The 12,197-nt window shown below is 37.1% G+C and overlaps 1 protein-coding gene across 3 annotated transcripts in view; it reads right to left on the bottom strand.

Moving 5' to 3' along the window:
* The window catches only part of SLC44A5 (solute carrier family 44 member 5), a 4,403,163-nt gene that overhangs the window by 285,350 nt on the left and 4,105,616 nt on the right, over positions 1 to 12,197 (bottom strand). For all 3 annotated transcript variants that reach the window (XM_044085789.1, XM_044085788.1, XM_044085790.1), the window contains 3 exons: positions 9,257 to 9,388; positions 5,906 to 6,005; positions 1,842 to 1,934 (listed from right to left, as the gene is read on the bottom strand). In XM_044085789.1, coding sequence (XP_043941724.1) covers positions 1,842 to 1,934; positions 5,906 to 6,005; positions 9,257 to 9,388 — 325 coding nt within the window. The remainder of the gene's footprint in view (positions 1 to 1,841; positions 1,935 to 5,905; positions 6,006 to 9,256; positions 9,389 to 12,197) is intronic.

Genomic DNA, 12,197 nt, shown 5'->3' with positions numbered 1-12,197 from the left:
CACCATGCTGTCTGCATCTTGCTTATTTTTTCATTTCTTTAAATGTAATCTAATTTTCACTTTGCTGAATAAGTTAAGCCCACTGGTGTTGCTACTCATTATATACCTAGGGACTGATAGGTCTGGTGCCTTACTCACGAGACAGAGACAGTTCAGTAAATATCATCGAATGCACTGCAGTATCAAAATCTAGAACATAATGCCTTCCCGTGGTAAATTCTTGTGAATTACTACCTTGATGGAGCTAAAGAAAAAAGTGTTGAAATATATAAACAATGCAATAATTTTATTTTATTAAATAGAATCATTGGCATTTATCTCTTTCAGACCTGTCATCTAAAAGAAATTAAAAAAAATAGTAAATATATATACACACACACACACACACACACACATATATATATATATATATATATATATATATATATATATATATAATTACTTAAACTCTGACTGATAATTTCAGATAACTGGAGGAACACAAACATGTTTGATCTGTTTAATAAAATACAGGTTAATAATAGTTATGTCATAGTTTTGTCAACAAGTCATACATCTGCAAAGATGGCAACCTGGGTTCAGAAGCAATGCAGATCTCTGTAGGGAAAAACCTCTATACCCTTTACAACATGTCTACAAAACCCAATGCCTGAATAAAACAAGCACAATTCACATAATGCCATGGTACATTGCTTATGTGAATTGCTACATCTGAAGTATTTGTGCAATGTCTGCTTTAAAGGAAACAGTGATGTAACTGCTTCGGTGATTGTGCTACAAGAACTATAAAAGTTTTAAAATCTCTAGATGTTATACTGAATATGGCGTTAAACTATCTTTTCATTGTTTGTCATCCATTTAGGGTTGCCACCTTTTCAAATGCCCAAAGTGGGACATTTTGGGTACAAACATCAGATTATGCATGACAAACCATACCCACAGCAAGTACAAAGGACAGAACTTCACTTCTATGCCTAAATAAAAGGTTATTCTTGTAGCATTTTAGTTGTTTATTCTGTTTATTATAACATTTAGGTGTTTCAGATACACAGTGGCTGTTTTATGCAACTATTACATAAAATACAGGAAATAGGAACAGGTGGTAACCCTATATCCATTGTGATATACAGTTAGCTAAACTATAAATTCCATGTTCAGTCCTTCAGAGTGTACCAGTCAACAAACATCCAAGCAACACTGGTCTCATGTTAGCCATAGCTTATTTCACTTTTCTAGGTAACTCAACATTGCATAATCACACACACACACACACACACACACACACACACACACACACACACACACACACACACACACACACACACACACACACACTATTCTAAGCTACACAGACGTAACAATAAAATGGTGCTACTGGCATAACATAGCTGAATATCAATGCTACAAGTAATGGGCAGTAGATCATGGCTAGCGTGAAGCAAAATACAGATAAGAAGGTGATTCACACAACATGACAAAACATGTAAAAGACATTCAAATGAGGACAAATCATTTCATAATGTTGACATAATAAGCTATGGCTATGAGAGAAAAGGCCATATAACTAAGAAAACGTTAATCAGCTCAAAGATCTCTAACCACATAAAAGCAGTATGCATCTAGCTGTTAAAGCCATTTCTCAATTAGAGCTTTCACATCAAGAAAATCAAGGGTCATTGACCATGATAATACAGTTCCAATTTCACTTGTACAATTAAGCATTATTAGGCACTGGGAATATGTTAAAAACTTGTTACTCAGTTGAAATATACTACTTTGGTTCTATAATTATGCCTGATGGGAATAAATCAATACCAAAATACTTGTCAAAACAAGGATACACAGCTGTGACGGCCCAGTAGGAGATACATATTGCAATTAGGATGAATGTGATAACTGGATAAAATAATGTTGTCATGATGCATCCTATAGCCCTACGAAAGAAATATTTGTGAGAAATTAAATGTTATAATCATGTCCTTCTGTTTCTTCACATTCATAAATACTTCCCAAGAAGGAAATGCAAAAGATTTTTTTGCATAAGTATGTTAAATATATACAGGAGAAAAAGAACTTGCACTCTGTTATTAATCAATGAAAAGTTGATATTATGAAAAAAAAACAATAATGAATTCCAGTGAAGGATTTACTAGCCTCTTAAAGTGATTGTAGCTTTTGAAGATGATATGAGCAACCATAGTCTCAGCAATAGATGATCCAATATGAACCTTGGTTTATATCAACAGTAGGACTTGACTAAATATGTGTTATGCTGGTGACACAAGTTCCCAAGACATGCTGAAATAAAATAACACAGACAACTCAAACACGTGGGCATATATATATATATATATATATATATATATATATATATATATATATATATATATATATATATATATATATATATATATATATATATATATATATATATATATATATATATATATACACACACACACGCACACACACACACACACACACACACGCACACACACATATAAGTACATAGTGCAAAGCACCAGCATGTTCACTGATGTTTTCTGTTGTAATAACAGAACTGATGAAATAAAACATGTTTTAAAAAATATAAACTTTGCTGTTTTATTATCAAACAGACTAAAAGCAGTTAAGGCTATTAGTAAAGAGCAACAATTAGTTTAATATAGCATTTATCAAATTAAGCTTCAATAGCAGAATTCTAAATTCACCCTTGAAGTTACATATGATAGCTTGCCTGTAACCAAAGATGCAAGTGTTCTGCAAAAAGACTGAATGAGGAAAAATGTTGGTAGTGTCTGATACATGGTGGTTGAAGGGTGTGGGGGATGCATATAAAAAACACTAGCAATGAATCAATGCTTAATTTTATACTGCCTCTGTTTTATTTTTATTTTCTAATCGGAAGTGAAATTGGGAATATCCATAATTCAGCACTCACCGCTTTCATCTTTGTCATCATTAAGTTTTTGTCAGATTTTCCCCTATTAATTCCTTCTGAAAATGATAGGCTAAATTTCAAACGGAATGCCCAAGACATTCCATCAATGTCACATGTTAAATCTCACCATAGCAGTGTCCATATTTTGCAATATATTCTATCACTCCTCCTACACACAAAACTAATACACATATTCTGTCAGCTTCATATAACAGTTTGTTTAATACCTTTATGGATATAGTTGAAACTATTAAAAATTACTCTTCCAAAAATATTATGTGATTTTACTTTTTAATAGGTACTCTTGCATCATAGTCATAAATGTTTATCATAATTCTTTTTCAGGTATGACTTTGTGCTGTGATCACTATTACTTTATTCATCTTTCTAGAATTTTTAGAATGCATTTCTGTTAGGTTATTAAAAATAAATCACTCATCTGGGTTCAGGAATGTTCTCTTATTCTGCACTGGAGGTAACCTGACCTTAGGACTGACTGTTAAGCAATTTACAAGCCGAATGACAGGTATGCCAGCTGGCATTGTGTTTACACCGTGTCAGACTGACTAGTGCAGAGAGCGGCATTGTGTTTACATCATGTCATACTGACTAGTACAGAGAGCGGCATTGTGTTTACATTGTGTCAGACTGACTAGTGCTGAGAGTAGCATTGTGTTTACACCTTGTCAGACTGACTAGTGCAGAGAGCGGCATTGTGTTTACACTGTGTCAGACTGACTAGTGCAGACAGCAGCATTGTGTTTGTACCGTGTCAAACTGACTAGTGCAGAGAGCGGCATTGTGTTTACACTGTGTCAAACTGACTAGTGCAGAGAGCAGCATTGTGTTTACACAGTGTCAGACTGACTAGTGCAGAGAGCGGCATTGTGTTTACACAGTGTCAGACTGACTAGTGCAGACAGCGGCAGTGTGTTTACACCATATCAGACTGACTAGTGCAGAGAGCGACATTGTGTTTACACCGTGTCAGACTGACTAGTGCAGAGAGCAGCATTGTGTTTACATCGTGTCAGACTGACTAGTGAAGAGAGTGGCATTGTGTTTATACCATGTCAGACTGACTAGTGCAGAGAGTGGCATTGTGTTTACACAGCGTCAGACTGACTAGTGCAGAGAGCAGCAGCAGCATGGAGCACCAGTCATTCTAATTGTACACCGACTGGCAAATACATTACTAAATGTTTTAAAAGATAGGAATGAGGGAAGCTGGTATTGCACACTTAAATATACTTACTTTGAGGTTGCACAACAGTGGAGAAAAAAGAAAACTCCACTGTTAGCAAAACTCATTTCACTCTTTTCCAGTCAAGAAAAGTGTTGTCAGTGGATCAACAGGATCTCGGCTAAAACTTATTATGTAACCAGTCCCTAGTCGAGAAGGACTACAAACTGTTAAGTAACTCATCAATAATGTAGTATCAGCTATAACCTGTGTTATAAACAGTCACTAGTGCAATTTCAGGGCTACAGCTTGTGATGCAGCAAGCTTCTAATGCAAATGTAGAGCTACAACATGAAGTTTTACATGTTCCTGCTGTAGTGGTAAGGACACAACTCGTGACTGTCCAGTTACTGCTGCTGTGACAGGGTGACAACTTGAGTTGCAACCATTTGTGAGGCAAAGGTAAGACTAAAATGTATTAAGCAGCTAATCGGTGATGCAGTAACAGTGATATAACCTGTGATGCAACCAAACTCTGGTCTACTGCAAGGCCCACAACTTGTCCTGTATCTAGACACTGATGCAATGATCAGGTTACATCTTGAGACATGACCATTTAATGGTGCTGTCATGAGCTTAACACTTGTGATGTTACTGGTCACTTGTGCACTGGCAGGGCTACGGCCTGAGATGTAACCTACATCTGATGTAATGACAAGGTTACAAATTTTGATCTAACCAGTCACTGGTGCAGTTTCTGAGTTATAGTTTCTCATGTAATCAGTTTAGGTTTAGAAATAAGTCTAGAATGTCACTGGCAAATTGAGTAAGCAGAGAAAAAGCATCCTTGCTTCCAAATTAGCAAAAATGCAAGGAATCCAAGTGCAAGAAAAACAGTAATGTATTGGTACTCTTAGAATCCTTTCTCTTTGGTGGGTAGTACCATCTAAATAATGCTGCTGCATGAAGATGTACAAATGATAAGCTACTCCAGTAATGGTAAAAGCATGTATGATTATTATCAGTACTATTATGTGTAGTGGCATTAGGGGTATACCAAAATCCCACTTACCCGACTTTCAAAAGACAGTGACAAAAAACCTGAAACTCCAGAAGACTGACCGCTGGGAACACCGACAGATCACTGTGGGTAAGTAACCACTCACCCAACCCCGCAAACACACTAACACCCAAGCAAAGAAAACCCACTCATGTGGGACACTGCACTCCCCACACCCCCCCCCAACTAAATATACCAACTCCAAGATTGCACTACCATGGAGTGATCTGTCGGTGTTCAGAGTGGTCAGTCTTCTGGAGTTTCAGGTTTATCGTCTCTGTCTTTTGAAAATTGGGTAAGTGGGATTTCAGTCTACTGAAGCAGACCTAGTTATCCTTTTCATGTCACAGACTGAAAACCAATATTGATGGCAACCAAAAGAAAAAGTACGGCATAAATTTATATAAACAAATGTAAGAAATCATCCAAGTGTCCAAAGCAATATCCATACTGTAATTGAAGAATATGGCATAAGGCAGTACACCTTCTGCACTGAAGCAATAATTACTGAGATATGTATAGCCAAAAGGAAACCTAACCTAGAACACATATGGCAGACAACCTGAAAATTATTAACTGAGAACTTTTAACAAGCTTTTTAGATATATTTACCATTCCTCCTGCTATGTAGAATGTTTTTTTTCAACATTTCAAAGTCTGCAATATAAAAAGAGCAGGAGAGAACACTAAAGAGTCATGCTTTCTGAATATAACAACTTGCCTGCTTCCTTCTTTGAGTAGTGCAATAGCAATACGAATTCTGTTTCTCAGAAAAATCAGCATTAATATGTTGATAACTTCAATGATGCAGAGTATTATCACTAGAAAACAATGAAAACATTGATTTAAGACATATATAATCAATTAACTGCCTGTCACAGCAACAGCAACACACGATTTAATATTCCTGTCAGTCAGCGAATTAAAAAGGATAATCAGCAATGAAGAAGGGCTGCCTGTCGACAGTAAAGCACTGAAGGATGCACTACTCATGCTGACTCCTGCTAACTGTAGCTTGGTAAGAAAATGTCAGTTTCCAAAATACATGGCATAAGAGAAACTAAGTAACACCAGATTCATGATACCATGAAGGATACATGCCAACTTGCCAAAGGTAGTTTCGGTGAATTCAAAAAAGTCAAAATCATCTCACCAGAACTACTTTCAGAGAAAATTTGAAAGATATTTTTTTTCAGGGGGGAAGCCCCTGCACACCTCCCCAGAGAATTACATATACACCAACTCTGAGGTCACATAACAGTGGAGAAAACAGCAATTTCCACTTTTGGCAAAGTAGTTATAGCAAACTATTTTTGATTTATTTCCATTCACTGAATCTACCTTCAGAAACCTGACATGCACAAAATAGGGGCATCAAGGACAGAAAGTGTTCACTGTGGCTAGAGACACAGCTGGAGGGAACATAATCCAAATATTGATATACTAAAGCCAGTCTGGCAATAAATTTCAGCTTACTACATTTTAGACTGAGGTCTTTCAGGATGGCCAAATGGTCTAATGTATGGTGTTCAGGTCACATTTTCTCCTGGAGGTGTGTGTTCATATCTAGCTTTTCACAAATTAATTTTATCTGGCATCTGGCGCAGAGGGTTAAGGCTGTGAGCTGCAGTTCCTAGGCTTCAGGGTTTGATTCCCTCAGCCATCACTTGCTTAGTTTGTCAGTGACCTTGACTGTGGTTGAGGCAACTGGGAATATGGGCTAGACTCTTCAATGACTATAAACCTAACAGCATTATGAAAACAATGTTTTTTTGACCTTCATGTAATTAACAAAGATAACATGTCTATCACAAAAATGGTAAACTCTCATGAATATCTTATCTGCTAGTTCTACAAAGAGATTATTGGCAGGTAAATATGCATTACCTACTGTGCATTGATTTTTGTCACACACTGTGTAAGGACTCTACAATCATGCGACCTGAAACAAACATGTAAAGATCTCCTGTCATGCACTGCAGATGTAATCCACACCAGAACCTCTATCACAGGAAGCATTTATAGTGACCAAAATCCACAAACATCAAATGAAGAGAGAGAGATGCTAGCATATTGAAAAATACCTTATAAACCAGACATAATGAAAACAAAAAACAATTGCAAAAGCAAAACTTTTTCCTTTTGTGGTCTTAAAAGGAAAAAAAAACACGACATTCAGACCAATAGTGGTAGTTTTAAAAACAGGGTTTTTATAAGGTAAGGTTCAGAGTTAGAGTTAGGGTGTATTACTAATCCTAATGCTACTCTTTTCATTAGAAAAATCCTTTCATCACATGACCACTACATAATACACTTTAGAGACACACACACACACACACACACACACACACACACACACACACACACACACACACAATATCCTAAATTTATCCCTTTACTTAGCTCTTACTCTAATCCTACCCTGAAAAACTTCCACAACACTAAAATATACTCCCTTAACTAGCCCTTCCTCTAACCCTAATCCACAAACACTCAAACATACACACTCAACTGCTAATGCTGAAATTTGTGGTACATTTAAAAGTTTCAGCATTAGCAAAAGAAACCCCATTTACTTACCAGAAGCCATCTTCCTCCATTTGATAACTGCTGTATTTGACTAACATTGCACTCTATTACTTTTACATGTCCAGAACACTTTCATAAAAAAGATTTTCAACTACCTCTAGTGGACCCTATGGGAAATATACCTTATAGAGTGAAAGTTGGAAAGTGCTATCAAGTTGGGAAAACTGAACCAGCAACTTGATTCAACAGTCAGTGCTACTAAGTGCAAGAATGGCACATATTTCTGAATATATGGATAAAACACTTTCCTTAACAGTCAAGGTCAGTAAATATTAGAAAGGCACACATTTTTGAATATCTGGACTAAATATATCTTAGAATTATATGTACATTTTATCCAAATACTGTCATTATATACTTAGGACTTTGTAGATGGCGTCCTTTTTGATGTGAACTGCATTTTGAGCCAATCTTTGTGCCAAGAGAGAATGCATTTATTGTAAGTTCACAAGCAGATGACTGTCAACATAAATGACAGTCCAAGCATGTAATATGTAACAACCATTCCTTTCTATTCCTATCAAGCTGCTGCAAATTTGTATAACAGCTTTCCGGCACATTACATGTAAATCATTTCAGGAAACAGTGACTAATTTATTTGCCATTGATTTTGTGTGAACCAGACTGCCATGCAACATCAATACAGTTTATTTTACTGTACATCCATGTCCAAATCTGATCGTAAATATCAATCCCCAGATGAAATAACAGCCTGTGAAATGCATGTAGATGTTGATGATTAGTACTAGGAAAGTATGTCCTTCTGAGCTGGGAGACGTTCAGACAAACTGCATCTGAGGCTCATTTAGTTCATGTGTGGAGATGCCTCTAAAGGGGCCCAGGTATACCTTTTTTGTAAGTGAAGATTTTATTACAGATTCTAGCCAGTAAGTTAAACACCTCAAGGGACATATTGTGTGTGTGTGTGTGTGTGTGTGACTTGCTGCTTAAATATATAAACTACTGCACATAAGCACCTTGTTTTCTCTTTCAGCTTATCATTACTACAATAGCACATATAAGAAGTGCTATGTGGAAACAAATAACTCTCCTGACCAATGCTGTTTCAGTGGTAACGCTTGTCTCTACTGAACTTGATTATAGGCAATATAATTAAACAGCATTACTCACTTACTTTATTTATTCATTTATGGGTTTGTTTTTTTTTTGGTACTCAGAATTCAGTTTTACATCATGCTAGCTACACAAATTATCCAGTTACACTTTTCAGTTCAGCTTGACTTTCTCTGGTCATTAGAACAACTAACAACATAGCCTCTGTTTTTTTAAAGGCAAATCATATATGTTTTGCTTCACTATTTACCAGTGTATCATATTTAAGTAGCAGTATAGAGATTGGTTACAAACTATTTTTATCACAGACACTGAATGCAAGTTATCACTTTTAATGATGGCCGACTTGACCAAATAAAGTTCAACATTCCAAGATAAATTTAAAATAAAGTACTTTAAGTATACTTACTAAAAGCTAACCATGTCTGTCGTATCTGTAGGTAGACTCTGAAATCAGTCTGAAAGCCTATGTCAGAAATGGTTAGGTCAGCTCCTGGTTTCCCCTTCAGAGTGCTGTATTCCCAAAAACAATGCCAGATTCCTGTTGTGACACCAAACATAATGTATTCATGTTTTTATTTTGTGGAAAATGACTAACTAAACAATGTTAGGATTCAGCAGCATTTCTACAATGTAACATGGGATATCATAGCAGCCCTCTCAAGAGCAAGAAATCTGGACAAAGCCATACATAATGGGGGATGAAGGCCCATAAATAGGGACAGTTTTTAAATACTGCTTTTACAGACTTAGAAAGTTGATAGAATAAAAGTTTTGGCATTAACATGGCTTTTATATAGAATACGAAGTCTAAAACCAAAATTTCTGTAATTATTTTCTAATTTTAATCTTCAATGATTTCCTAATGATTTACCAGAAAACCTCAATTTCTGGAGAAGCAGGCTAAAAATTCTTCTTCTTCATTCAGCTTTTCCCGGTTAGAGGTCGCCACAGCAGATCATCTGTCTGCTCATGATTGGCAGTGGAGTTTTATGGTGTCGAGTTGCCAGCCCGGCGCCCAACCTTCCACAGAAGGCACACACTCACACCTAGGGCCAATTTAGAGTGTCCAATCCACCTACTGCACATCTTTAGGATGTGGGAGGAAACCGGGGCATCCGGAGGAAACCCACGTGACCATAGGGAGGACATGCAGACTCCGCACAGAAGGCACCCCAGCCGAGAATCAAACCAGAGAACCTCTTGCTGTGAGGTGGCAATGCTAACCGCTGTACCACCATGGCCGTCCAAGAAGCAGGCCAAAAATATGAGACAAAAATCTGCACATTCTGTGAAAATCTGAACAGTGGTGAGGCATGCATCATAACAATGCTGTGATTTATACAGGAGAGCACACAGGTAAGCTCTCTATACTTCCACAATAACATACAATGTGGGATTATGAAAATAACAATTAACTAATATAGGACCAATTCATCATCCTAGTCACTCTAGTTCATTTCTGGATTTTGAACAATACTATAAGAAATCTTTACACACATGTAACTAAACTCTAAAACAGAAAAAGATACACAAGAGATGAAGCAAACAAATGGGTAACAATCAGATAAAGTGCATACATTGTGTTGCTGTTACAACCTTGAATAAAATGACCATCACCTTAAATGACTCAGAAGGTGTAAAATGCAATCAAACTCCAAATCTAAAGTGGCACTAGCAGAAACAGTGTACATAGTTCAGTAGCTGAAAATGTCTAAATATAAGACAACAGCAGATAAGAAGAGAGGTAGTGCTGAGAACCAGCATGGACTTAATATGAAGTGTGTGAATGCATGTTTACAGACAGGCTTAATCACTGAATACCCAAATTATAGCTGCTTTTATATACTTAATTTATGATTCAAACAAGTTAGAAACCTTTGTCTGTTTTCAATGCAACTTGCTATTGCCAGTGCAATAATCTTCCTGCTGAATTGTCTATTTCCTGACAGCTCATCATAGGTTTGGGAGAAAGAAAACTGCAAGATTCAACTGATTATAACAACAGTTGAGTTAGTGTGTGGATGTTTTCATGTGCTTATCTATTTATCTATTTGTCTTCCCAGAAGAGATGTTTCTTATTCTTCTAGGGATGCAAGCATATAAAGTACAGGATTACAGTGCTTATAGTTGTCCTTTAGCATAACAAACATTCATGCTATCCTGCTACTGCAGCTCCAAATGCTGACAGTATATGTGAACTACAAGAAAGCACTGATAGTCAGACAATGTGTGTAGGCTCATGTCTGAAAACTCTAATGACATACTCAGCCAAAGCTCATGTTTTCTGACAGTGGCCTGTTTAAGAATTAGGAGACAGGGAGAGCATAACCATGCAAAAAAAGAAAAAAATACATCACACACACACACACACACACACACACACACACACACACACACACACACACACACACACACACACACACACACACACACACACACACACACACACACAAACTCCCTTTTTTAATTGTACAGCCATATCATAACTCTTCTGACAGTTAATAATGGCCTTCACAGATACATTTCTTTTATAAACAATCCTAGAACTATGGTATATTTCTATGATCTTAGCTACAGAATAAGAAACTGTCAGTCTTTCCTGTACTCATGTGACCTCCCCTTATTTAAGTTTGCCCCTTCATCTGAATACCTGATATACTATATAAGGTGGAGTTTACAACTCCTTCACTTACAATGTTGAAAGGCACCTCAGTGGTGTCAGTGGCAGTAAGGACTAACTTCTTTACAGACAAGTGTCCCGTGCTTAGAATGGAAAAGGATGCTGACGATAAGTACATAACACCTCGGTGAAGCTGAGGGATGTACTGCACCTGTGCTGAGATGACATCTGAATTATGAGGTACAGCAGCATATATGTCAGACTGTCAGCAGTCATGGCTCACAACCTGCTTAAAGCTATAGGTGATGGATAGACTCGGGAAGTGGGGTACGCTTTGGGCACATTTGAACTTTGGGCCCTGAATTACACCACTCATATGAATAGTTTCCAGAGAGATCTTGCTCAACAACCACTATCTCCTCTGAAGAATTTATTGACAGTGGAACTGCAGAAGCAACTGTAGGCCTCTCTGACAACCATATCTTTTAACACAAACCTTTCCATGTGCTTTCTGCATAATGTGGCTAAAGGAATGCCCAGGGCAGTAGGGGGTGGTACAGCAATAAAATACCATGCTTGGCTGCAGTTGTGTGACTTTGTAGATTTGTCATATAACTTCAAAGGTCCAGACTTCATAGGATCATAGGAGGTGACTAGGCTATTGGACCTGAGGCCTTTATAAGCCTAGCCAAGAGTTTAGCCCATGTTTAGACAAGTCAGCACCCAC

This window comes from Protopterus annectens, chromosome 10.part0 (genome assembly GCF_019279795.1).
Source record: "Protopterus annectens isolate FY-2018-M chromosome 10.part0, PAN1.0, whole genome shotgun sequence".
NCBI classification, from domain to species: domain Eukaryota; kingdom Metazoa; phylum Chordata; order Ceratodontiformes; family Protopteridae; genus Protopterus; species Protopterus annectens.
The sequence above is the reverse complement of the archived record's forward strand: the minus strand, read 5'-3'. Positions and strand labels throughout refer to the sequence as shown.